The 25,295-nt window shown below is 41.4% G+C and overlaps 1 protein-coding gene across 2 annotated transcripts; it reads left to right on the plus strand.

Moving 5' to 3' along the window:
- Positions 1-890: 890 nt before the first annotated feature.
- On the plus strand, positions 891-25,241 carry LOC129818874 (alpha-synuclein-like). Of its 2 annotated transcripts, none has more exons than XM_055875164.1 (6): positions 891-1,221; positions 1,984-2,128; positions 2,377-2,406; positions 9,065-9,207; positions 15,512-15,589; positions 22,159-25,241. In XM_055875164.1, the coding sequence occupies exons 2-6, from the start codon at positions 2,008-2,010 to the stop codon at positions 22,177-22,179; spliced, it is 393 nt and encodes a 130-aa protein (XP_055731139.1). In that variant the 5' UTR covers positions 891-1,221; positions 1,984-2,007; the 3' UTR covers positions 22,180-25,241. The 2 variants fall into 2 exon arrangements, with proteins under 2 accessions (XP_055731139.1, XP_055731138.1); XM_055875163.1 differs by having other exon boundaries at positions 893-1,240.
- The last annotated feature ends 54 nt before the right edge of the window (positions 25,242-25,295 follow it).

Consider the following 25,295-nt stretch of genomic DNA (forward strand, 5'->3'; position numbering starts at 1 on the left):
ACAACAGAAAGTGGGAAAAAGGTCTGCCTAAGTATGATCCCCAATCAGAGACAACGATAGACAGCTGCCTCTGATTGGGAACCATACTCAGCCAAAAACAAAGAAATAGACAACATAGAATCACACCAAATCACACCCCGACCTAACCAAATAGAGAAATAAAATGGCTATCTAAGGTCAGGGAGTGACAGTCAGTACCAGTATCATATCAATGTGCAGGGATACAGTGGTAGTAGAGGTAGATACAATATGTACATGAAGGCATGTATAAAAGTGACGGAACAGCAGGATAAGTGTGTGTGTGTGTGTGTGTGTGTGTGTGTGTGTGTGTGTGTGTGTGTGTGTGTGTGTGTGTGTGTGTGTGTGTGTGTGTGTGTGTGTGTGGTTAGAGACCTGTGACTCAGTGCAGATAGAGTCGGTGCAGAATGGAGGTTGGGCAGCCATCACTTAGCTGTCTCTGAGAAGCTGTCTCTGAGCCTGTTTGTCCGAGGCATGATGCTCCGGTACCACTTTCCAGGGGGTAGCGGAGAGAACAGCCCATGGCTGGGGTGGCTGACGTCTTTGGCAATTTTCCGGTCCTTACCCAGATCAGGTAAAGTAGCCCAAGGTGAATGTAGTTACTGTACCACAAACACATCTTCTGTTGGAAAACTTCCATAGCACAACTGTGTTACACGAGTGAGTGAGTGAGACAAGGAGAGACAGAACGAAAGAGAGGGTGGAGAGAGAGAGACTCCGACTGGGCCCCCAGGGTGGTCCACAGGAAGTGGCAGGGCAGGGGTGGAGGAGGGAGAAAAGGGGGGAGGAGGGCGAGGAGTATGAGGGTGGGGATGAGGGGGGGGAGATGGCAGAAAACAGAGCGGAAGATGGGGGGAGGGAAGTGGGTGATCAGACACAGATGCTATTTGTGATTACAGTGTGTAGCATTCATCATCCTCTCCCATGATGCTTGTTATCCATCCAAGATCCACTGTCACCATAACTGATTGAATGAGATGGGTAATGGAGAGGGGAGGGGATGTGTGTGGGACGGCGCACGAGGTGGTGGGATGCAGACAGTAAAGCAGCCATTCTATCTCGAGCTCTCCCAGCATCAGCACCACGCGATTACGGGCAATCTCTGTCTGCTTCTGAAACGGAGAAGAGTATCGGTTTCAAACCTCCAGGGCGAAATCTAGACAAGGCAACACGAATTCCAGTGTCGAACGGGGCAAATAACAGGTGCTCAAACAATCCACAGGTTTGTAGCAATTCGAATGCCATTTTTTTTCAACACCAGTCGATTTTGTTTCATAATGAATTATTCTCAATAAACTACAATTGTTATTATTTCCCTTCTCTGTGAAAAATGTAAGACCGAGCTGGTATCGGAATTGTTCATGATAAAAGAAGGCTTGATGTAGCCATCATACAATTGTCTGAATGGTGAGACACCGTTTGTGGAGGACAGATGTGATGTGTGCTGTCAACAGGTGTGGTAGACTAGTTTTAACCTAGTCGGAATCACCAAGGCTTCTAACGAGAAATACCTGGCTCCTGTTACTTAACAATGTCATGCATGTAAAAGGGAATTGGAATACATGTTAAAGTGGTGGTCCAGAACTTATGTATATATTTCAGCCAGTACTTTTGCATGTAGTGCTCCCTAGCCTAAACGGGTCCCAGTTTTGTGTGTAATACCTCATCCAATTGTGTACGAAGTCATCAATTTCGCATGATACGTTACGTCCAATTCATGATATGTTACGAATCCAATTCGTATAATATGTTACAAATCTGTTGTGATTAAGATCCCAGACTGCATCTATAAACCACGTTAACCTGCCAGGTCTGTCAAAAGAAAGAGAACGGTGGGAGGTGGCATTTCTGCATAAACCCTAACCGCCTCCTCCTTCCCATCGTAATGCCACCGGTTACCGAGATAGAAGTTCTAGAAGTTCTTCACGGCTCTGACTGCACTGCCTGGTTTGACATTTCCCACAGCTGTTGCTGTGTCATTTGGACACCATGGACGCGCTAATAAAGGGATTCTCAAAAGCCAAGGATGGGGTCGTGGCAGCAGCGGAGAAGACAAGGCAGGGAGTAACTGGGGCCGCTGAGATGACAAAAGATGGCGTTATCTTTGTCGGTAGGTCTTGACAATGGTAGCCTACATGCTCTTTCCTTCTACTTTCTTTTTGAATCCTTGCTGAGATGTTGAACATTACATGTGGCTGAGATGAGATGCTGAGATGTTGAATGTGAGAAATGATGTATGACCATGGTTAATCGGACAATATAAAGTGATCATTTTATTGAATGACAGTGGTCCCATTGACATCAATGGGATGTTAAATATTTGTCACCTGTCCTTCACGTTTTTTGTTCTTTTCATAGGCAACAAAACAAAGGATGGAGTCACAACAGGTAGGCTACATGTCACCATTACCAACATTACTCAGTTGAGTACTGGCTTAACTGAATGACAGCAGAGACAGAATGCAAAATTGAATTTTATTGAATAGTTGGGGTAGGCCTTGTCTCCGAGGAATGGTCCTTAGAACGGGGTTCCGATGACAGGTCTTCAGGTTATTATGTTGGTGGTGGTGGAAGGTCGTTGGAAGACTGTTGCTGCAAAACATCAAGTCAGAGACAGATACGCCCTAGATTTATGCCTATTGGTTGACAGAAAGGGAAGTGATTACTGCACAAGTGACCCCATAGGTTAATCAGCAAGCGTAGTGGAATTGCCTTAGTGTGCTATGCTCATTGGATGAAGTTAATAGGTGAATGACCGAGCTTTCCACACCTGGATTGTGTAACATTTGGCCATTATTATTTTCAAAATTCTCCAAACTCTGTCAAATTGATTGTTGATCATTGCTCGACAACCGTTTTCAAGTCTTGCCATAGATTTTCCTGTAAATGTAAGTCAAAATTGTAACTCAGCCACTTAGGAACATTCACTGTCTTCTTGGTAAGCATCTCCAGTGTAGATTTGGCTTTGTGTTTTAGGTTATTGTCCTGCTGAAAGGGGAATTCATCTCCCAGTGTCTGGTGGAAAGCAGACTGAACCAGGTTTTCCTCTAGGATTTTGCTTGTGCTTAGCTCCATTCCATTTCTTTTTTATCATGAAAAACTCCCCAGTCCTAAACAATTACAAGCATACCCATAACATGATGGAGCCACCACTTTGCTGGTATATAGGGAGAGTGGTACTCAGTAATGTGTTGTATTGGATTTGCCCCAAACATAACACTTTGTATTCAGGACAAAAAGTGAATTGCTTTGCCACATGTTTTGCAGTATTACTTTAGTGCCTTGTTGCAAACAGGATGCATGTTTTAGAATATTCTGTACAGGCTTCCTTCTTTTCACTCTATCAATTAGGTTAGTATGGTGGAGTAAGTACAACAACATTCCACAGTGTTGTTGACCTATCATCAGTTTTCTCCTATTAAAGCCATTAACCTGTCTAGGATGAGTGTGCCGCTAGCGGCACTCCCCCCCCACCCCCACTGAAAAACCAGTGCCGCGAAATTCAAAAAAAAAATATTTTTTAAATATTTAACTTTCACACATTAAAGTCCAATACAGCTAATGAAAGACACAGATCTTGTGAATCCAGTCAACATGTCCGATTTTTAAAATGTTTTACAGGGAAGACACAATATGTAAAGATGTACATCTATTACCTAAAAACACATTAGCATAATCCACCATCTTTTATTTGTCCACCAACACCAGTAGCTATCACCAATTCGGCTAAACTAAGATATTTATAGCCCCTAACCAAGAAAAAAACTCATTAGATGACAGTCTGATAACATATTTATGGTATGGGATAGGTTTTGTTAGAAAAAAGTGCATATTTCAGGTAGATGGCATAGGTTACAATTGCACCCACCGTCACAAATGGACTAGAAAAACTACTTAGAGCAACGTGTTTACCTACTTACTAATCATCAAACATTTCGTAAAAATACACAGCATACACGAATCGAAAGACACAGATCCTGTGAATACAGACAATATTTCAGATTTTCTAAGTGTCTTACAGCGAAAACACAATAAATCGTTATATTAGCATAGCACATAGCACATAGGAGCCCAGCATTGATTCTAGCCAAAGTGAGCGATAAAAGTCAACATCGCCAAAATATATTAATTTTTTCACTAACCTTCTCAGAATTCTTCAGATGACACTCCTGTAACATCATATTACACAATCCATATAGAGTTTGATCGAAAATGTTTATATTTAGCCACCAAAATCATGGTTAGACAATGTGAAATGTAGCTCAGCTGGTCAGAAAATGTCCTTGCGCCACTTAGACAGTGATCTACTCTTATACATAAATACTCATAAACGTGACTAAAAAATATAGGGTGGACAGGGATTGATAGACAATTTAATTCTTAATACAATTGCGGAATTACATTTTTTAAATTATCCTTACTTTTCAATACAGTTTGCGCCAAGCGAAGCTACGTCAAAAAACATGGCGTCCTAAGCCACTAACATTTTTCGACAGAAACACGATTTATCATAATAAAAATGTCCTACTTTGAGCTGTTCTTCCATCAGTATCTTGGGCAAAGGATCCTTTCTTGGGAGTAATCGTCTTTTGGTGGAAAGCTGTCCTCTTGCCATGTGGAAATGCCAACTGCGTTCGGGATGAACTGAAAGCGTGCCCAGCTATTCACAGCGTTAAAGAAATAAATGTCCCAAAATCGCACTAAACGGATATAAATTGCTATAAAACGCTTTAAATTAACCTGTCTAGGATCAGCATGCCGCTAGCGGCACACCCCCCCCCCCCCCACTGAAAAACCAGTGCCGCGAAATTCAAAAAAAATATTTTTTTAAAAATATTTAACTTTCACACATTAAAGTCCAATACAGCTAATGAAAGACACAGATCTTGTGAATCCAGTCAACATGTCCGATTTTTAAAATGTTTTACAGGGAAGACACAATATGTAAAGATGTACATCTATTACCTAAAAACACATTAGCATAATCCACCATCTTTTATTTGTCCACCAACACCAGTAGCCATCACCAATTCGGCTAAACTAAGATATTTATAGCCCCTAACCAACAAAAAAACTCATCAGATGACAGTCTGATAACATATTTATGGTATGGGATAGGTTTTGTTAGAAAAAAGTGCATATTTCAGGTAGATGGCATAGGTTACAATTGCACCCACTGTCACAAATGGACTAGAAAAACTACATTGAGCAACGTGTTTACCTACTTACTAATCATCAAACATTTCGTAAAAATACACAGCATACACGAATCGAAAGACACAGATCCTGTGAATACAGACAATATTTCAGATTTTCTAAGTGTCTTACAGCGAAAACACAATAAATCGTTATATTAGCATAGCACATAGCACATAGCAGCCCAGCATTGATTCTAGCCAAAGTGGGCGATAACGTCAACATCGCCAAAAATATATTAATTTTTTCACTAACCTTCTTAGAATTCTTCAGATGACACTCCTGTAACATCCTATTACACAATCCATATAGAGTTTGATCGAAAATGTTTATATTTAGCCACCAAAATCATGGTTAGACAATGTGAAATGTAGCTCAGCTGGTCAGAAAATGTCCTTGCGCCACTTAGACAGTGATCTACTCTTATACATAAATACTCATAAACGTGACTAAAAAATATAGGGTGGACAGGGATTGATAGACAATTTAATTCTTAATACAATTGCGGAATTACATTTTTTAATTTATCCTTACTTTTCAATACAATTTGCGCCAAAGCGAAGCTAGGTCAAAAAACATGGCGTCCTAAGCCACTAAAATGTTTCGACAGAAACACGATTTATCATAATAAAAATGTCCTACTTTGAGCTGTTCTTCCATCAGTATCTTGGGCAAAGGATCCTTTCTTGGGAGTAATCGTCTTTTGGTGGAAAGCTGTCCTCTTGCCTTGTGGAAATGCCAACTGCGTTCGGGATGAACTGAAAGCGTGCCCAGCTATTCACAGCGTTAAAGAAATAAATGTCCCAAAATCGCACTAAACGGATATAAATTGCTATAAAACGCTTTAAATTAACTACCTTATGATGTTTTTAACTCCCATAACGAGTAGAAACATGACCCGAGTAATATTACCCCCTTCACTAATGCTTGGAACAGGTGCGGGCCGGTGTCCTCTAGGCGCATGACGCAGCTCCAAAAGAATGACTAGCCTCAGGGTTTTTTCATTTGTAGTGCCTGTGAACGCGCAATCGACCCCATTGAAATCGTCATCACGTAAAGGCATCCAGGGGAAGACGTAAGCAGTGTCTGTATAGTCATAGCAATAACAGTGCCCTTTTAACTGACTTCAGAACAGTGGCCAACATTTCTGAAATCTGACTCCATGTCAGGGAAATTGCTGTAGAATGGGCTCTGTTCCACTTAGAGACAAAATTTCAACTCCTATAGAAACTATAGACTGTTTTCTATCCAATAATAATAATAATATGCATATTGTACGATCAAGGATTTTGTGGGAAGCCGTTTCAAAAATTACCCAATTAGCATAAATAGTCTCAACAGCGCCCCCATCCTCAACAGGTTAACTACCTTATGATGTTTTTAACTCCTATAACGAGTAAAAACATGACCGGAAAAATATAACAGGCTAAACTAACGCTTGGAAAAATAGCAGGTCGATGTCCTCCACGCGCATTACGCAGCTCCAAAAGAGTGACTACCTACAGGGTTTTTTATTTATAGGGCCTGTGAACGCGCAATCGACCCCATTGAAATCGTCATCACGTAAAGGCATCCAGGGGAAGACGTAAGCAGTGTCCGTATAGTCATAGCAATAACAGTGCCCTTTTAACTGACTCCAGAACAGTGGCCAAAATTTCTGAAATCTGACTCCATGTCAGGGAAATTGCTGTAGAATGGGCTCTGTTCCACTTAGAGACAAAATTTCAACTCCTATAGAAACTATAGACTGTTTTCTATCCAATAATAATAATAATATGCATATTGTACGATCAAGGATTTTGTGGGAAGCCGTTTCAAAAATTACACAATTAGCATAAATAGTCTCAACAGCGCCCCCATCCTCAACAGGTTAAACTCTGTAACTGTTTTAAAGTCACCGTTGGCCTCGTGGTGAAATCCCTGAGCGGTTTCCTTCCTCTCCGGCCTGTTTCTTTGTCGTGACTGTGTGTATTGATACTCCATCCAAAGTGTAATTAATAACTTCGCCATACTCAAAGGGATATTCAATGTCTGCTTTTTATTTTACCCATCTACCAAAAGGTGCCCTTCTTTGCGAGGCATAGGAAAACCTCCCTGTGTTTGTGGTTGAATCTGTGTTTGATATTCACTGCTCGACTGAGGGATCTTACAGATAATTGTATGTGTGGGGTACAGAGATGAGGTAGTAATACAAAAATAATGTTAAACACTATTACTACACAGAGTGAGTGCACGCAACTTATGTGACTTGTTTAGTAAATGTTTACTCCTAAACGTATTTAGGCTTGCCGTTACAAAGGGGTTGAAGACTTATTGACTCAAGACATTTCAGCTTTATTTATTTATTTTGTAAAAATTTCGAAAACATAATTAATTCCACTTTGACATTATTTGGGTATTGTGGGTAGGCCAGTGACCCAAAATCTCAATTTAATCCATTAGAGATTCAGGCTGTAACACAACAAAATGTGGAATAAGTTAAGGGGTACGAATACTTTCTGAAGGAACTGTAAGTAAGTGGGTCGTTCCACCAATTCGGTGCCTTTTGAGAAGTGTAACTTGGTCCAAAAAAACATTTGATTTCACCTAATTTTTAAATTCTGTCATAAAGAGCACATGTTCAACTTAATAAAAACATGTTTTACCGTCTTAAGAAGTTAAATCAAAAAAGGACTATAGTAAGTGCCAAATAAATCAAATCTAATTTTATTTGTCACATGCGCTGAATACAACAGGTGTAGACTTTACCATGAAAGGCTTACTTACAAGCCCCTATTTATCTGTAAATAGCCCACCCTGTCACGCCCTGACCATAGTTTGCTTTGTATGATTTATGTTTTGGTTGGTCAGGGTGTGATCTGTGTGGGCATTCTATGTTGTATGTCTGGTTTGTATATTTCTGTGTTTGGCCTGATATGGTTCTCAATCAGAGGCAGGTGTTTTGCGTTGTCTCTGATTGGGAACCATATTTAGGTAGCCTGTTTTGTATTGTGGGTTGTGGGTTATTGTCTATGTCTATACGTTGGTTGCTTGTGTCTGCACTTTCGTTTTATAGCGTTTTGTTGTTAGTTTGTCAAGTGTTCTTCGTTACTTCTTTATTAAATTGAAGAATGTATTCAAACCACGCTGCGCTTTGGTCCGATCCTTACTCCTCCTCAGACGAGGAGGATTACGACGTTCGTGACACACCCAACTACTTCATCCCCATATTGTTATTTCTTTTTTTTGCTCCTTTGCACCCCAGTATCTCTACTTGCACATTAATCTTCTGCACGTCTATCACTCCGGTGTTTAATTGCTAAATTGTAATTATTTCACACTACGGCCTATTTATTGCCTTACCTCCCTAATCTTACTGCATTTGCACACACTGTATATATACTTTTCTATTGTGTTATTGACCGTACGCTTGTTTATTCCATGTGTAACTCTGTTTTTGTGTCGCACTGCTTTGCTCTATCTTGGCTATGTCGCAGTTGTAAATGAGAACTTGTTCTCAACTGGCCTACCTGGTTAAAGAAAGTTGAAATAAAATGTTAAAAAATTAAAAAATTAACCAACAATGCAGTTTTAAGAAAAAACGTGTCAAGAAAAAATGTACCAAATAAACTAAAGTAATAAAGAAAACACAATAAAATAACAATAACAAGTTGACCATTTCTTCTTAAATCAGCCATAAATCCCCTTGTGACTGGGAATGGTAGCTTGTTTTTCAGGAATGACTGTCAAAAAGCAACAAAGTAACTAGAGCTTTACAACGAAGATGAAACTTGGAGAAATGTTGAGTTTAAGTGGGTTAAAATCGTCCTAGAAGTGACCCCCCACATATGTTCTCTCTCTCTCTCGGTAGTTGCAGGTAAAACAGTGTCTGGAGTTTCCCAGGTGGGCGGGGCCATGGTGACAGGTGTGACAGCAGTGGCCCACAGGACTGTGGAAGGGGCGGGGAATATTGCTGCTGCGACCGGATTGGTTAAGAAAGACTCAGCCAAACAGGTGAGAACCTGAGATACCTGAAACATACTCCTCCTACCTTGTTCAATATTTGATACCCTCACTTACACAAACACTTTACAGCTCTCTCTCTCTCTTAGTTTTAGCTCCACCTCTCTCTCACACAACATTTAAATTGAGATGAATGACAAACAGGTGGGGGTTACTTTTTATTCTTATACACATATACAGTGCATTCGGAAAGTTTTCAGACCCCTTGACTTTTTCCACATTTTGTTACGTTACAGCCTTATTGTAATATTGGTTAAATCGTTTTTCCCCTCAATCAACACACAATACCCCATTATGACAAAGCAAAAAACTTATATATATACAGTATATATTCTTTTTGCAAAAATAATTATTACCAAAATGTAATATTTTATTTACATACGTATTCAGACCCTTCACTCAGTACTTTGTTGAAGCACCTTTGACAGCGATTACAGCCTTGAGTCTTCTTGGGTATGACGCTACAAGCTTGGCACACCTGTTTTTGGGGTGTTTCTCCCATTTTTCTCTGCAGATCCTCTCAAGCTCTGTCAGGTTGGATGGGGAGCGTTTTCATCAAGGATCTCTCTGTACTTTGCTCCGTTCATCTTTCCCTCGATCCGGACTAGTCTCCCAGCCCCTGACACTGAAAAACATCCCTACAGCATGATGCTACCACCAACATGCTTCACCATAGGGATTGTGCCAGGTGTCCTCCAGGTGTGACGATTCGCATTCAGGCCAAAGAGTTAAATCTTGGTTTCATCAGACCAGAGAATCTTGTTTCTCATAGTCTGAGAGTCTTTAGGTGTCTTTTGGCAAACTCCAAGTGAGCTGTCATGAAGAGTGGCTTCCATCTGGTCACCCTACCATAAAGGCCTGATTGGTGGAGTGCTGCAGAAATGGTTGTCCTTCTGGAAGGTTCTCCCATCTCTGGTGCTCTGTCAGAGTGACCATCGGGTTCTTGGTCACCTCCCTGACCAAGGCCCTTCTCCCCCGGTTGCTCAATTTGGCCAGATCTAGGAAAAGGCTTGATGGTTTCAAACTTCTTCCATTTAAGAATGATGGAGGCCACTGTGTTCTTGGGGTTTTGCTCTGACATGCACTGTCAACTGTGGGACCTTACAAAGACAGGTGTGTGCCTTTCCAAATCATGTCCAATCAATTGAATTTACCACAAGTGGACTCCAATCAAGTTGTATTCAAGTCGTGCTTCTACACCTGCATTGCTTGCTGTTTGGGGTTTTAGGCTGGGTTTCTGTACAGCACTTCGAGATATTAGCTGATGTACGAAGGGCTATATAAAATAAACTTGATTTGATTTGATTTGTAGAAACATCTCAAGGATGATCAATGGAAACAGGATGTACCTGAGCTCAATTTCTATTCTCATAGCAAAGGGTCTGAATACTTATGTAAATAAGGTATTTCTGTAGTTTATTTTTAATACGTTTGTTAACATTTAGAAAAACCTGTTTTTGCTTTGTCATTGTGGTGTATTGTGTGTAGATTGATGAGGGAAAAATAATAATTTAATCAATTTTAGAATAAGTCTGTAGCGTAACAAAAGGTGCAAAAAGTCAAGGGGTCTGAATACTTTCCAAATGCACTGTAAGCGAGAAAACTGAAGCAACCGTTGCTATTCATTTCAGTCTTGATACTGACATTTCATCAGAACCTATTGCCATCTGAATGCTGTCCTTTCCTTTCAGCACGGCATTGCTCAACCATTTTATATGTGACAGCTAATTCACTTCTCTTTCCCCCCCTGTCAAATGGAGCCTGACCTTGAGTCCTCTGGCTTGTTGCTTTTTCTTGTCTTCTCCTCTTCCTCCGGCGTTCTTAGTTCTCTGTCATAAAAAGCAGGATGGATTCTCACTTGTCTGTCTGAAGGTCTGTTTATATAAAGGCAGAGAAAGATCCAGACAATTTGCAGCCCTGCTGGTCTCTGAAGATGAAAAATGGATTGTCTCTCTTTCAAAACAAAACTGAACTGAATCTTGGACATATAAAAGTAAAGCTTCCCTGCAATGCTGGCCTTGTAATAGTCGTGATGATTCATCTTCAAACCAACAGCAGAGCAACAGGGTTTCCTCAGTCTGCCCTTCCATTGTTCTTCCAATTAAAGGGACAATCTGCGACATGTACTGCTGTTCAAATGGTCAATTCAATGAATGACAAACACCCATTGATTCTTGAGGGGAAAAAACTTGCCTCGAGAGTTTAATAGAACTGAACTCAATCTATGCATTTGAGAATGGTTGCATGTCTCCAGCCCCATCCATCAGCTTTATAGCAAAGCAAGTGGAGGGGCTGCCATTTGTATGAAAAACAAATGACAGATTGTCGCTTTAACAGTGTTATTCTGCCAGGTTAATTAGCCACCCCAAAGCACCCTGCTGACGTCACAGGTACTCAGCAATCATTGCATTCATTATCTGTATAGTGTCCTTACACACACACACACACACACACACACACACACACACACACACACACACACACACACACACACACACACACACACACACACACACACACACACACACACACACACACACACACACACACACACACACACACAACACACACACAGGCATTATTATTAGAAAAAAATCAATGACATCAATCAGAGAGAAAATCTCACTAATTAGAAAAATTCCTTCAGCTGCCTTCCTCCTTTGCCTTTGTTCGTTTATGACTAGATTAATAAATTGTTACATGACACACACACACACACACACACATCCGCACACACAGAGATTAATATAGTGTTAAATGGGACAACATTCTATAGGGATTATACAATTCGGCTGTGGTTCTGCTACTGAGAGGAAGTTATAAACAAATAGAATCGCCCTTGGCAGAGAAGAGAACAGTGTATTGCTCAATCAAAGGTTTGTTGAGGAGCTCCTACTGCATGTCCTTAACTTGTAGATTTTAGGATTTAGAATTTAATGACAGACTGTTAACGTAAATGTTAAACAAACCGAGAAGCTGGCCAGTGTCCACACAAGATTTGGTTCTGGGTTCCAAGATCAAGGACTTCCTAACAATAATTACCGACACACACCCAGAATTGCTACCGATGAATAAGATAAAGTATTGGAATTTTTTGCTGCAAAAGGAATAAATATTTTGGTCTGGACAGGAGGCAATGCCTTGGAACCACTCTGGTAATCAGAGTAATGTTTTCAGTATTATTTTTCAGCCAATTACAATCTTTGTTTTTCTCTGTTAATCGCCTGTGTGTCGAACACAATCCCCTGTCCATTTGATTTGTTTTTAAAGAGGTTTGATTGTGGCATTTCCTGTGGCCATTGATTGGCTACCTAGCAGTATATCTCCAAACCCTGACTAATGCCTAATTGTGTCCTCTGTGTAACACCTTAACGTGTCCTCCGAGTTTGACAGAACAAACACAGAAATACAGAAACGACGTCCCAAATGGCACCCTAATTCCCTACATGGGCGCTGTTCAAAAGTAGTGCACTACGTGTGTAAGGAATAGGGTGCCATTTGGAATGAAGCCAGAGACGGTGCACAGAATTGGATTGATCTAATTTAGACAGAGCCTTAGTGCCTGCCTGTTCCCTGCTTGAGTTCTGAGCCCCAGTCATTACAGTGTCATTGATATCGACCAATTCTTTTTTTTAAAGAGCCCATAAAAGGAGCTTCTCTGCCTAGGAGGCTCCGACCCAGGCGCAATCTCTCTTTACCGTTATTCATCCCTCTATCCATCTCTCCATCCCTCCTTCCTAAAGCAAGCACGGAACAGCAGGTGAGGGAGCAGAGCGATCAATCTACTTTCATCTGGTTGTCCACAGCAGCCAGCCAACGCTCATCAGTTAGTTAGACAGTGTGAGAGATGGGTTGTCGGACGACGAGGGAGGAAGAGCGAGGCTGCTGCCTGTTTGTTTTGTTGAATAGAACACCCATCCACCCACACACAAACAACTAGCAGCGCCAGCAACGATGCTTCCGGCAGGTAAATGGATTTGGGCCGGTGAGACAGAACAGAGAACACACCTCATCCGCTCCCGTAGACCCGACTCATTGCGCTCATGTCACAGAAGCAGTTCTGTTGTGTGTTCTGTTGTCGAGCCACAAGACAAGAGGAAGACATGTTTCATATGGGAAAGGCTCAATTAAAGTGAAGAAATGTACGTATTACTTAGTTACAAGTTAATACTCACCTGGATAAGATATTCCAGTTTTTATTTATAATTTGAAATAACTATCATGGGGCTTCATGGGTTTGGGTTTCTTGAAATTATTAGCAGAATAGAAAATAGCACAGTAGAGTCAGTATTTATTGGCCACGGTGGGTGTTGAGAGACGCTGTGTGGTGTATTTCTTTCTATGTATGTGTGTGTGTGTGTTTCTGGCTGTGCTACGTGAACAGACGGAGACGCGGTGGGCGGTGTTAAATGGATTGGCAGGAGGAGAGGGCACAAACACACACCTACACACACACATACAGGAGGAGAGGGCACAAACACACACCTACACACACACATACAGGAGGAGAGGGCACTGTAATTGCTCTAAGGTTGTCAGCTGGTAGCCATGTCACACACACACACACACACACACACCGGGAGATGAGTGGAGCTGTATGTGTCACGTGCCTGTATCTTATTAAAGGTCACACCAATGACAAAGCACCAATAAATGCCTTGTATTGTAGCATAGAACATGCACATGGATCAAGAAGCAATTTAATATAATAGGTTTGTTTCCCACAGCCTGCAACTGTTAGCACGCTTGTCATTACCAACAAGAGGAATACACTGAGTGTACAAAACATTAGGAACACCTTCCTAATATTAAGTTGCACCCCCTTTTGGCATCAGAACAGCCTCCGTTCGTCGAGGCATGGACACTACAAGGTATCGAAAGCTTTCCACAGGGATCCTGGCCTGTGTTGAATCCAATGCTTCCCACAGTTGTGTCAAGCTGGCTAAATGGCCTTTGGGTGGTAGACCATTCTTGATACACATGGGAAACTGTGCGTGAAAAACCCAGTAGCGTTGCAGTTCTTGACACACTAAAACCGGTGAGTTTGGCACCTACTACCATACCCCGTTCAAAGGTACTTAAATATTTTGTCTTGCCCATTCACCCTCTGAATGGCACACATACACAATCCATGTCTCAATTGTCTCAAGGCTTAAAAAGTCTTCTTTAACCTCGACAGGATTTCCCAGGACATAGACGTGTTTTATATGGGAAGAAAGCTTAAATTCTTGTTAATCTAACTGCACTGTCCAATCTACAGTATCTATTACAGTTAAAAAATACCATGCTATTGTTTGAGGAGAGTACACAACAACAAACAACCTTTTTCATGGCAACTGGTTTGATACATTCACCTCTGAAGGTACATAATGTACTTACATTCAGTAATCTTGCTCTGATTTGTCATCCTGAGGGTCCCAGAGATAAAATGTAGCATAGTTTTGTTGAACAAAATCTATTTTTATATTCAAATGTAGGAACTGGGTTCTACAGTTTGAACCCCTGCTGTGTCTGGCTCCACACCCACCCCGCCCGGCTATCTAGATGTGTGAAAGTTAGTGTACAAGCTACTAATCCATCATGTATGACATTCCTGGGAGTGTGTAAACTTACATTTTGCATTACCATATCATTGTTGTTTCTCTGTAATTATTTCCTTGAAAATGTATCAGTTGACCAATTCAGCACATTTGGGCAGACTTGATACAAAATATTGTCCAGTATTGAAATGCTGGATCAATCTGAAATGTTGCACACACACTGCTGCCATCTATTGGCCAGAAACTAAATTGTGCCTAAACTGCAATAATACACTATGGTCTTTGTCTTGCGTTTCAAAGATGATGGAACAAAAAATAAAATAAATAAATATTTTTTTTGTGTTATCTTTTACCAGATCTAATGTGTCATGTTCTCCCACATGAATTTCACATTTCCACAAACTTCAGTGTTTCCTTTCAAATGGTATCAAGAATATGCATATCCTTGATTCAGGTCCTGAGCTACAGGCAGTTAAATTTGGGTATGTCATTTTAGGCGAATTTTAAAAAATAAAAAAAGGTTCCGATCCTCCCCTTCATCTACACTGACTGAAGTGGATTTAACAGGTGACATCAATAAGGGATCCTAGCTTTCGCCTGGATTCATCTGGTCAGTCTATGTCATGGAAAGAGCAGGTGTTTCTAATGTTTTGTGTATACAGCAACCAACTAACAAAAGTTGTCATTGTCTAATGTGGATATTTCCAACACTCCCCACTGTTGAACTGGTCAGTGAATGTGTGTTATTATTACAGGATGAAGATGCTATGTCTAAAGACTCACCTATCAAGGAGTCACCAGTGGACCCAGAGGGTGGTGATACTGCTGCAGAGGTAGGATATTTAGCTATGTTTATAACATCTTCTAGAGCAGTGGCTCCCAACCTTTTTTAAACCGGGGCACACCTTGTTTTGAGAGTAGGGATGTGAGAGTAGGGATGTGAAGAGGTCTTCACGGGTCCAAAAAGTTGGACCCGTTCCGAAATGGATCTATGGCTTTCCCACCCAACCCGATGTGCATAAATTTAACATTTATAAACTGAGACCCGTTCCGAACGGACCCGAGGGTGGTCAGACCCATTCCGAAAAGGCTTGGGGAAAACAGACCCAAACGGACCCATAATGGTTCAGATCAAAGAGACCCTGTCAGATCCGAGAGTAGAAAGAGAGAGAGGAAGAAACTTCCGACTGGCGGCTGCCAGCGCCATCAATAAACAAGTGATATTGGCCAATTGATCCACAGTTACTTATGTGTCCTTAAACTGCCTATAAGAAATATCAAAACAACAGTTTATTGTGTTTCGATGGTCAAAACTTTATAGACTATTGTTGTATTGGTTTTTACTTTCCTAAAACAATTATTGTCCACCTGATTTGAACGCTAAATGCATCAGGGCATTGTATGCATATACAGTTGAAGTTGGAAGTTTACATACACCTCAGCCAAATACATTTAAACTCCGTTTTTCACAATTATGACATTTAATCCTAGTAAAAAATCCCTGTCTTAGGTCAGTTAGGATCACCACTTTATTTTAAGAATGTGAAATGTCAGAATAATAGTAGAGAGAATTATTTATTTTAGCTTTTATTTCCTTCATCACATTCCCAGTGGGTCAGAAGTTTACATACACTCAATTAGTATTTGGTAGCATTGCCTTTTAATTGTTTAACTTGGGTCAGACGTTTCGGGTAGCCTTCCACAAGCTTCCCACAATAAGTTGGGTGAATTTTGGCCCATTCCTCCTGACAGAGCTGGTGGAACTGAGTCAGGTTTGTAGGCCTCCTTGCTCGAACACGCTTTTTCAGTTCTGCCCACACATTTGATGGGATTGAGGTCAGGGCTTTGTGATGGCCATTTTGTTGTCCTGAAGCCATTTGCCACAACTTTGGAAGTATGCTTAGGGTCCTTGTCCATTTGGAAGACCCATTTGCAACCAAGCTTTAACTTCCTGACTGATGTCTTGAGACGTTGCTTCAATATATCCACTTACTTTTCCTCCCTCATGATGCTATCTATTTTGTGAAGCGCACCAGTCCCTCCTGCAGCAAAGCACCTCCACAACATGATGCTGCCACCCCCGTGCTTCACGGTTGGGATGGTGTTCTTCGGCTTGCAAGCCTCACCCATTTTCCTCCAAACATAACGATGGTCATTACGGCCAAACAGTTCTATTTTTGTTTCATCAGACCAGAGGGCATTTCTCCAAAAAGTACGACCTTTGTCCCCATGTGCAGCTGCAAACCGTAGTCTGGCTTTTTTATGGCGGTTTTGGAGCAGTAGCTTCTTCCTTGCTAAGCCGCCTTTCAGGTTATGGCGATATAGGACTCGTTTTACTGTGGATATAGATACTTTTATACCTGCTTCCTCCAGCATCTCACAAGGTCCTTTGCTGTTGTTCTGGGATTGATTTGCACTTTTCGCACCAAAGTACGTTCATCTCTAGGAGACAGAAGGCGTCTCCTTTCTGAGCGGTATGATGGCTGTGTGGACCCATGGTGTTTATTCTTGTGTACTATTGTTTGTACAGATGAACGTGGTACCTTCAGGCGTTTGGAAATTGCTCCCAAGGATGAACCAGACTTGTGGAGGTCTACAATTTTTTTTCTGAGGTCTTGGCTGATTTCTTTTGATTTTCCCATGATGTCAAGCAAAGAGGCACTGAGTTTGAAGGTAGGCCTTGAAATACATCCACAGGTACACCTCCAATTGACTCAAATGATGTCAATTAGCCTATCAGAAGCTTCCAAAGCCATGACATCATTTTCTGGAATTTTCCAAGCTGTTTAAAGGCACAGTCAACTTAGTGTATGTAAATGTTTGACCCACTGGAATTGTGATACAGTGAATTATAAGTGAAATAATCTGTCTGTAAACAATTGTTGGAAAAATTGTGTCTTGCACAAAGTAAATGTCCTAACCGACTTAAACTATAGTTTGTTCAAATGAAATTTGTGGAGTGGTTGAAAAATGAGTATTAATGACTCCAACATAAGTGTATGTAAACTTCCGACTTCAAATGTACATACATCCGTGCCAATTACTGTATATCAGTTTCGACCCAGATCCGAGGCAAAAGTCAGAATTAAGGACACGGACCCGTTCGGATCCCGGAATTTTGGATCTGTTAAGACCTCTAGTGTGAAGGTTTAAACGTTAAAATGTAAATTGGGTCCCAATATGTCTGTTTCTATTCACAACTTTGAAATCACAGTGCAGTTATCACAAAACTACCTCTAGCAGGTCCCGATCATCATCATAAAGGGGGGAAATAAAAATTCAACAAATACCTAACGCAACAATGCTGTAACCGTAGTAGAAGGACTTGCGCTGGTAGACTAACTTATTCTCGTTATTTATCACCTCACCTGAATACATACTACCTGTTTTGACTGCATCAAACCGAGAGAAGCTAGTTAAGCTAGCTGGCCAGCTAGCCAGCTAGCTAACGTTAGGAGGGCTAATTGATGTTAGCCAGCTAGCTAGCTAGCTAACGTTAGGAAGGCTAATTGATGTTAGCCAGCTAGCTAGCTAGCTAACGTTAGGAAGGCTAATTGATGTTAGCTAGGCTAAACTGTGTGCTTTCCCCCTTTCCCAAATACTACAGTAAATAACAACAACAACTGAAGAAACCTGTGTCAGAGGCTCTAATCCGGGGCTCTCCAAACCTGTTCCTTGAGAGCTATCATCCTGTAGTTTTTCACTCCAATCCTAACATGCAGACCTAACCGCACACGCTCATGCGTCTGCGTGCGCCGTCGCACGCAAGTTGATTTTGTTCACCCACACCAGATGCGATCAGGACACGCAGGTTGAAATATTAAAACAAACTCTGAACCAATTATATTAATTTGGGGAGAGGTCAAAAAGCATTAAACATTTATGGCAATTTAGCTAGCTAGCTTACTGTTGCTAGCTAATTTGTCCTGGTGTACAAACATTGAGTTGTTCTTTTACCTGAAATGCACAAGGTCCTCTACTCCAACAATAAATCCACGGATAAAACGGTAAACCAAATTTGTTTCTCGTCATCTCTCCTCCTTCCTTCAGGCTTATTTTTATTCTTTGGACTTTATAGGGTGGTTGGCAACCAACTTTACTGCATTACTACAACTGACCGGAGTGTGGACCACAGATCATCTTTCAATCACCCACGTGGGTATATGCGGCAGCTAGGCAGACGTTCGCTGACGCACGCGAGCAGCGTGGGTGCAATGATTGAATAACATGTACGTGACGCGAGCATTGTGGTCAGCATGTAACCACCCTTTGATAAACTGAATCAGGTTAGATACAACTGGGTTTGGAGCGAAAACCTACAGGAGGGCAACTCTCCAGGAACAGGGTTCGAGAGCCCTGCTTTGATCTTTTGTGACAATCAAATCAATATTCCAGTCTCAAACTGAGTCCTTAGCTAGGTTTCTATCCAATTTGCGACAGATTTTCATGCAAATATTCTAAAATCTTCATAAAACAAGATGCACATTTTTCCCACCAGTGATGTGTTTCCATCAAACTTACTTTTAGTGGATTAAAGGCTGTGCGTTATAACGTAACGTTAGTGCACATAGGGGATGAGAGTCATGTAGTGTACATAGATTCCCAGGTACTGTAACGGTGTTCCTCCTCCTCTTCATACGAAGAGGAGGAGTAGTGATTCGACCAACATGCAGCGGGTTGTGAATACATAATGATACTTTATTAACCAGACGAAACTAAACACACGAAGAACACTTGATAAATTTACAAAACAACAAAACGAAGTAGACAGACCTGAACGAGAGTACTTACATAAAACACGAAGCACGTAGGAACAGGTACAGACTATAACAAACGAACGAACAAACGCTACAGTCCCGTGTGGTGCGCAGACACAGACACGGACGACAATCACCCACAAACAAACAGTGAGAACACCCTACCTTAATATGACTCTCAATTAGAGGAAAACGCAAAACACCTGCCTCTAATTAAGAGCCATACCAGGCAACCCAAAACCAACATAGAAACAGAAAACATAGACTGCCCACCCAAAACTCACGCCCTGACCATCACACACATACAAAACAACAGAACACAGGTCAGGAACGTGACAGGTACCGAATGAAAAATACAAGTTAAATGGCATACCATCGCATTTTGAACTCTACTGATGGTTTTGCCACAACAACTGTTTCGTTATATAGAAAATGTGCCCACTCTGGTCTTGGCACATGTGCTCTATCCAACATTTCACAGATACAATGCGGGTAGGCTACCTACATTATGAGATTAATATGGATAAGAGCGATATTATTTGTATTTGCCAAACGGCAGCCAAGCTTCGATCATCCCGTCACCAGAATAAGACTCTAGATATTTATTGGAAAGGAGCATCAAGCTCATCACCTTGCACTTTCACCACCCTGTGAAGTTCATCATCATTTATTTCATCTGTAGCCTAATAAACTGCATGCTTTCCCGAGTCTTAGTGGGAGGACCACACAACATATCATCGCATCACTCCAAGTTTATGTTCGCACATAAAGGGGTTTCCACAGCCATTTCTCGTAGAATTCATTTTACAGACACAAAAAGACACATTTTCTGACGGCATTTATAAAATTGTAATGGCATTTCATGTTTCGGTCAGCCCTGTCGTGACATTTTAATGAGTGCGGAAATTCATCCATATGAAACGGTTGGATGGAAGGATGGTTAGTGCATCAGCAATTAATGGTTTACTCCTCATCATCCTCCCCTTCTTAGATAGTCATCTGTTTCCACGTTTCATTCATCAGATTGTTTTACATGGGTTTTTGTGTTAAATTGTTTATTTTGGCTGTTCAGATGGGCGAGGTTCCCATCTCCTCACAAGAAGTCCTTTTGGGTTCCATCCACCATCCTCATGACCCATCAGCACCATGTATGTATATGATATGATTTGTTAATTCATCTTATTTTTAACATTATGTACAAATAGGGTAATACTTGACCTTAAGTTACCCTAATACCTATGTAACTACACATTAGGTGACCCCTTGTATTTCATATATGCACACTCACAGGACTCTAAACACTCACGCACACTGACGCGCCAACACACACGCACACGTTTTTCCTGACTCTACACGCACGTACTGACATACAATCATAATTTACACGGAGTGTAAAAAACATTTGCAACACCTGCTCTTTCCATGACCGACTGACCAGGTGAATCCAGGTGAAAGCTATGGTCCTTATTGATGTCACCTGTTAAATCCACTTCAGTCAGTGTAGATGTGTCAAAATGGTCCACCGTCCAAAGGACATCCAGCCAATTTGACACAACTGTGGGAAGTACCGGAGTCAAAATGGGCCAGCATCCATGTAAAGTGCTTGCGATACCTTGCAGAGGCCGTCATAGTAAATAAGAATTTGTTCTTAACTGACTTGTCTAGTTAATTAAAGGTTACTTTTTAAAAAAGGAATAGAGTCCATGCCCCGACGAATTGAGGCTGCTCTGAGGGCAAACGGAAGTGCAACTCAATATTAAGAAGGTGTTCCTAATGTTTTCTACACTCAGTGTACGCTGCTGTTGATCATATATCCTGATACCTAGTCACCTTACTCCTATACATATCTACCTATATCACTCCAGTATTCCTGGACATTGTAAATATGGTACTGGAACTGACACTGTATATAGCTTCTTACTTGCTGGTGCACTTCTTATTTCTTATTTTTATTTCTCATTGTCACGTTCTGACCATAGTTCTTTTGTGTTTTCTTTGTTTTAGTGTTGGTCAGGACGTGAGCTGGGTGGGCATTCTATGTTGTGTGTCTAGTTTGTCCGTTTCTATGAATGACCTGATATGGTTCTCAATCAGAGGCAGGTGTTAGTCATTGTCTCTGATTGGGAACCATATTTAGGTAGCTTGTTTTGTGTTGGGGTTTGTGGGTGGTTGTATTCTGTCTTTGTGTTCTCTGCACCAGATAGGACTGTTTTCGGTTTTGCCACGTTTGTTATTTTGTATTGTATAGTGTTCACGTTTATCGTCTTTTTATTAAACATGTTGAACACTAACTACGCTGCGTCTTGGTCCGATCCCTGCTACACCTCCTCTTCAGACGAAGAGGAGGAAGGCTGCAGTTACACTCGTGTGTTTTTGTTCTACCTTTTGTTATTTTTAGTGCTACATCGGTATTGAATACTGCATTGTTGTGTTTGGAGCTTGGAAAAAAGGCATTCCACAGTGCTTGTACACGTGACATTAAAACTCGAAACGTGAAATAGCTGTAGTGACATCGTATTAACATGCAGTTACATAGTAACTGCTTGGTACATGGTAATAAAGGTTAGTGTTATCAGTTGTTACACAAGTGGGAAAATCATTTTGTTGTAATTCTAAAAGTAACCTCTCCCCCTCTGTACTTGCAGGAGGATTCCGATGGCTATTAGAAGTACAGCACCGTCAACTGCCTCATCTCAGAACAATCCAGAACTACTGTAACAATCCAGAATCAATTATCGAAACATTCCATGTCACCCTGCCAAGTCCGGTTGTGCCTCGTTGTGTTCCTTAACGGAGTCTGTGCCATGTGTGTGTGTATGACTGCGTGTGTGTATGTATTAGTGTGTGTGTAGCGTGTGTATGGGTGTGTCTTAATGCTTAGTGGGTGTACGCCAGTGTGTGTGTGTGCGTCAGTGTGTGTGTGTTCTGGAGTCTCTGTCAGTCAGTCCTGAGTGGGGTCTATACGCCCTTCTGGTCCAGCTGTCGTCTTCAGTAACTCCCTCCCACTAAGGCAGCCACCTGGACACAGAAGGGACTACCTTTATGTTCTGTCTATCTGTCTGTGGACTTTGTGGCTTTGAAGTAAATACAAATACTGTATACAGGACGGTGTCCACCCACTGCTCAGAGTGGGGGAAAACGCGCTTTGGTGATGAAATGTCACTTCCTTATGTTATAAAATAAATGAAACCAAGACAAATGTGATTATTCATGTTCTGAATTGTTCAGTGGAACCTTTCTCTAACATATCCCTAATGATATCCAAAAAGTCAGATTTCCTAACCTAATACAGCCAATAATAAGCACCGCCCCTTTGTTGACATAGCAAGTTTCTCGTAACAACTTGAGGATTTTACATTTTTTTGGTGGTCGTCCTAAAACTTGCTTCCGCAGGTTGCAAAAAGCTAAATTAGCATGACAAGCTGCATTAAATGTAAAAGGCTTTGAAAATATAAACGCTTGGTATACGCTCAGTGCTCTGTTGACATTTCACAGACGTACACTTGTTTTTGTGAAGAAAAAAAATAATGATTTTTTTTGAATTAATATGAATATGAAGCGTATACTAAAATATGAAAGCATGTCTCAAAATCAATATCCATCTTACCTTGATTGTTTTATGTCCTGCGGATTCGGGAAGAATGACGACGAGTTCAACCGAAAAGTGAGCCTGTCAGGTAGCCAGTAGCCTTAATTCTTGCACAGAATCCAACCTAGCTGATTGCGATGCAGTTTTCCGGATTTTTTCTTTTACCGCTTTTTTCTCTGGCCACTAATTTAGTCACCTTAATTCTAGCCATCCTAGAAGGGTAATAACTCCAATAACTTTTGAACGGGGTATAATTGAGACATGAGATTTGGACAATTGATTTTCTACACAATTAACATTATTTTTTCCCATTGGTCAAAAGATGGGTTTTTGATTGGACACCCTAGTTATACACTCAGCAAAAAAAGATTTTCCTCTCACTGTCAACTGCGTTTATTTTCAACAAACTTAACATGTGTAAATATTTGTATGAACATAACAAGATTCAACAAATGAGACATAAACTGAACAAGTTCCACAGACATGTGACTAACAGAAATTTAATAATGTGTCCCGGAACAAAGGGAGGGTCAAAATCAAAAGTAACAGTCAGTATCTGGTGTGGCCACCAGCTGCATTAAGTACTGCAGTGCATCTCCTCCTCATGGACTGCACCAGATTTGCCAGTTCTTGCTGTGAGATGTTACCCCAATCTTCCAGCAAGGCACCTGCAAGTTCCCGGACATTTCTGGGGGGAATTGCCCTAGCCCTCACCCTCCGATCCAACAGGTCCCAGATGTGCTCAATGGGATTGAGATCCGGGCTCTTCGCTGGCCATGGCAGAACACTGACATTCCTTTCTTGCAGGAAATCACGCACAGAACGAGCAGTATGGCTGGTGGCATTGTCATACTGAAGGATGAGCCTGCAGGAAGGGTACCACATGAGGGAGGAGGATGTCTTCTCTGTAACGCACAGTAGAGGATGTCTTCCCTGCAATGACAACAAGCTCAGTCCGATGATGCTGTGACATACTCCCCAGACCATGACGGACACTCCACCTCCAAATCGATCCCGCTCCAGAGTACAGGCCTCGGTGTAACGCTCATTCCTTTGACGATAAACGCAAATCCAATCATCACCCCTGGTGAGACAAAACCGTGACTCGTCAGTGAAGAGCACTTTTTGCCAGTCCTGTCTGGTCCAGCGACGCTGGGTTTGTGCCCATAGGCGACGTTGTTGCCGGTGATGTCTGGTGAGGACCTGCCTTACAACAGGTCTATAAGCCCTCAGTCCAGCCACTCTCAGCCTATTGCGGAGAGTCTGAGCACTGATGGAGGGATTGTGCGTTCCTGGTGTAACTCGGGCAGTTGTTGTTGCCATCCTGTAACTGTCCCGCAGGTGTGATATTCGGAGCCTGTGCAGGTGGTCTGCCACTGGTCTGCCACTGCGAGGACGATCAGCTGTCCGTCCTGTCTCCCTGTAGTGCTGTCTTAGGCGTCTCACAGTACGGACATTGCATTTATTGTCCTGGCCACATCTGCAGTCCTCATGCCTCCTTGCAGCATGCCTGCAAATGAGCAGGGACCCTGGGACCTTTCTTTTGGTGGTTTTCAGAGTCAGTAGAAAGGCCTCTTTAGTGTCCTAAGTTTTCATAACTGTGACCTTAATTGCCTACCGTCTGTAAGCTGTTAGTGTCTTAACGACCGTTCCACAGGTGCATGTTCATTAATTGTTTATGGTTTATTGAACAAGCATGGGAAACAGTGTTTAAACCCTTTACAATGAAGATCTGTGAAGTTATTTGGATTTTTATTAATTATCTTTGAAAGACAAGGTCCTGAAAAAGGGATGTTTATTTTTTTGCTGAGTTTAGTATACTGTGATAAACCACTGACAGTCCTGCACAGATGCGATCCCTATATGCGGAGTACACTGTATTACAACTTATGAAAAAGCACATAAGTGTCTATAACAATTAACTATATGAATTTTTGTGTGTTTTTGCGGTGGACTACTGCTGTGCTATATGCGGTATTTGTGAATTTATAAACTTGTATTTTTATGTTCTCACTCTGCAGATGAGTAAAATACCAGGTGGTTTGAAACACACCAGCATGGAACCAAAACATTCAACTAACTGTGACAAGGAGTTTAGTTACATTTGTTAAATGTTGAATAAAGTATAAAATGTCTGTATTTCTTAGTTGGTCTTATTACATCTATTCACATGTGTGTTTGCCTCAGAAATAG

This window comes from Salvelinus fontinalis, chromosome 21 (assembly GCF_029448725.1).
Source record: "Salvelinus fontinalis isolate EN_2023a chromosome 21, ASM2944872v1, whole genome shotgun sequence".
Classification (NCBI taxonomy): Eukaryota; Metazoa; Chordata; class Actinopteri; order Salmoniformes; family Salmonidae; genus Salvelinus; species Salvelinus fontinalis.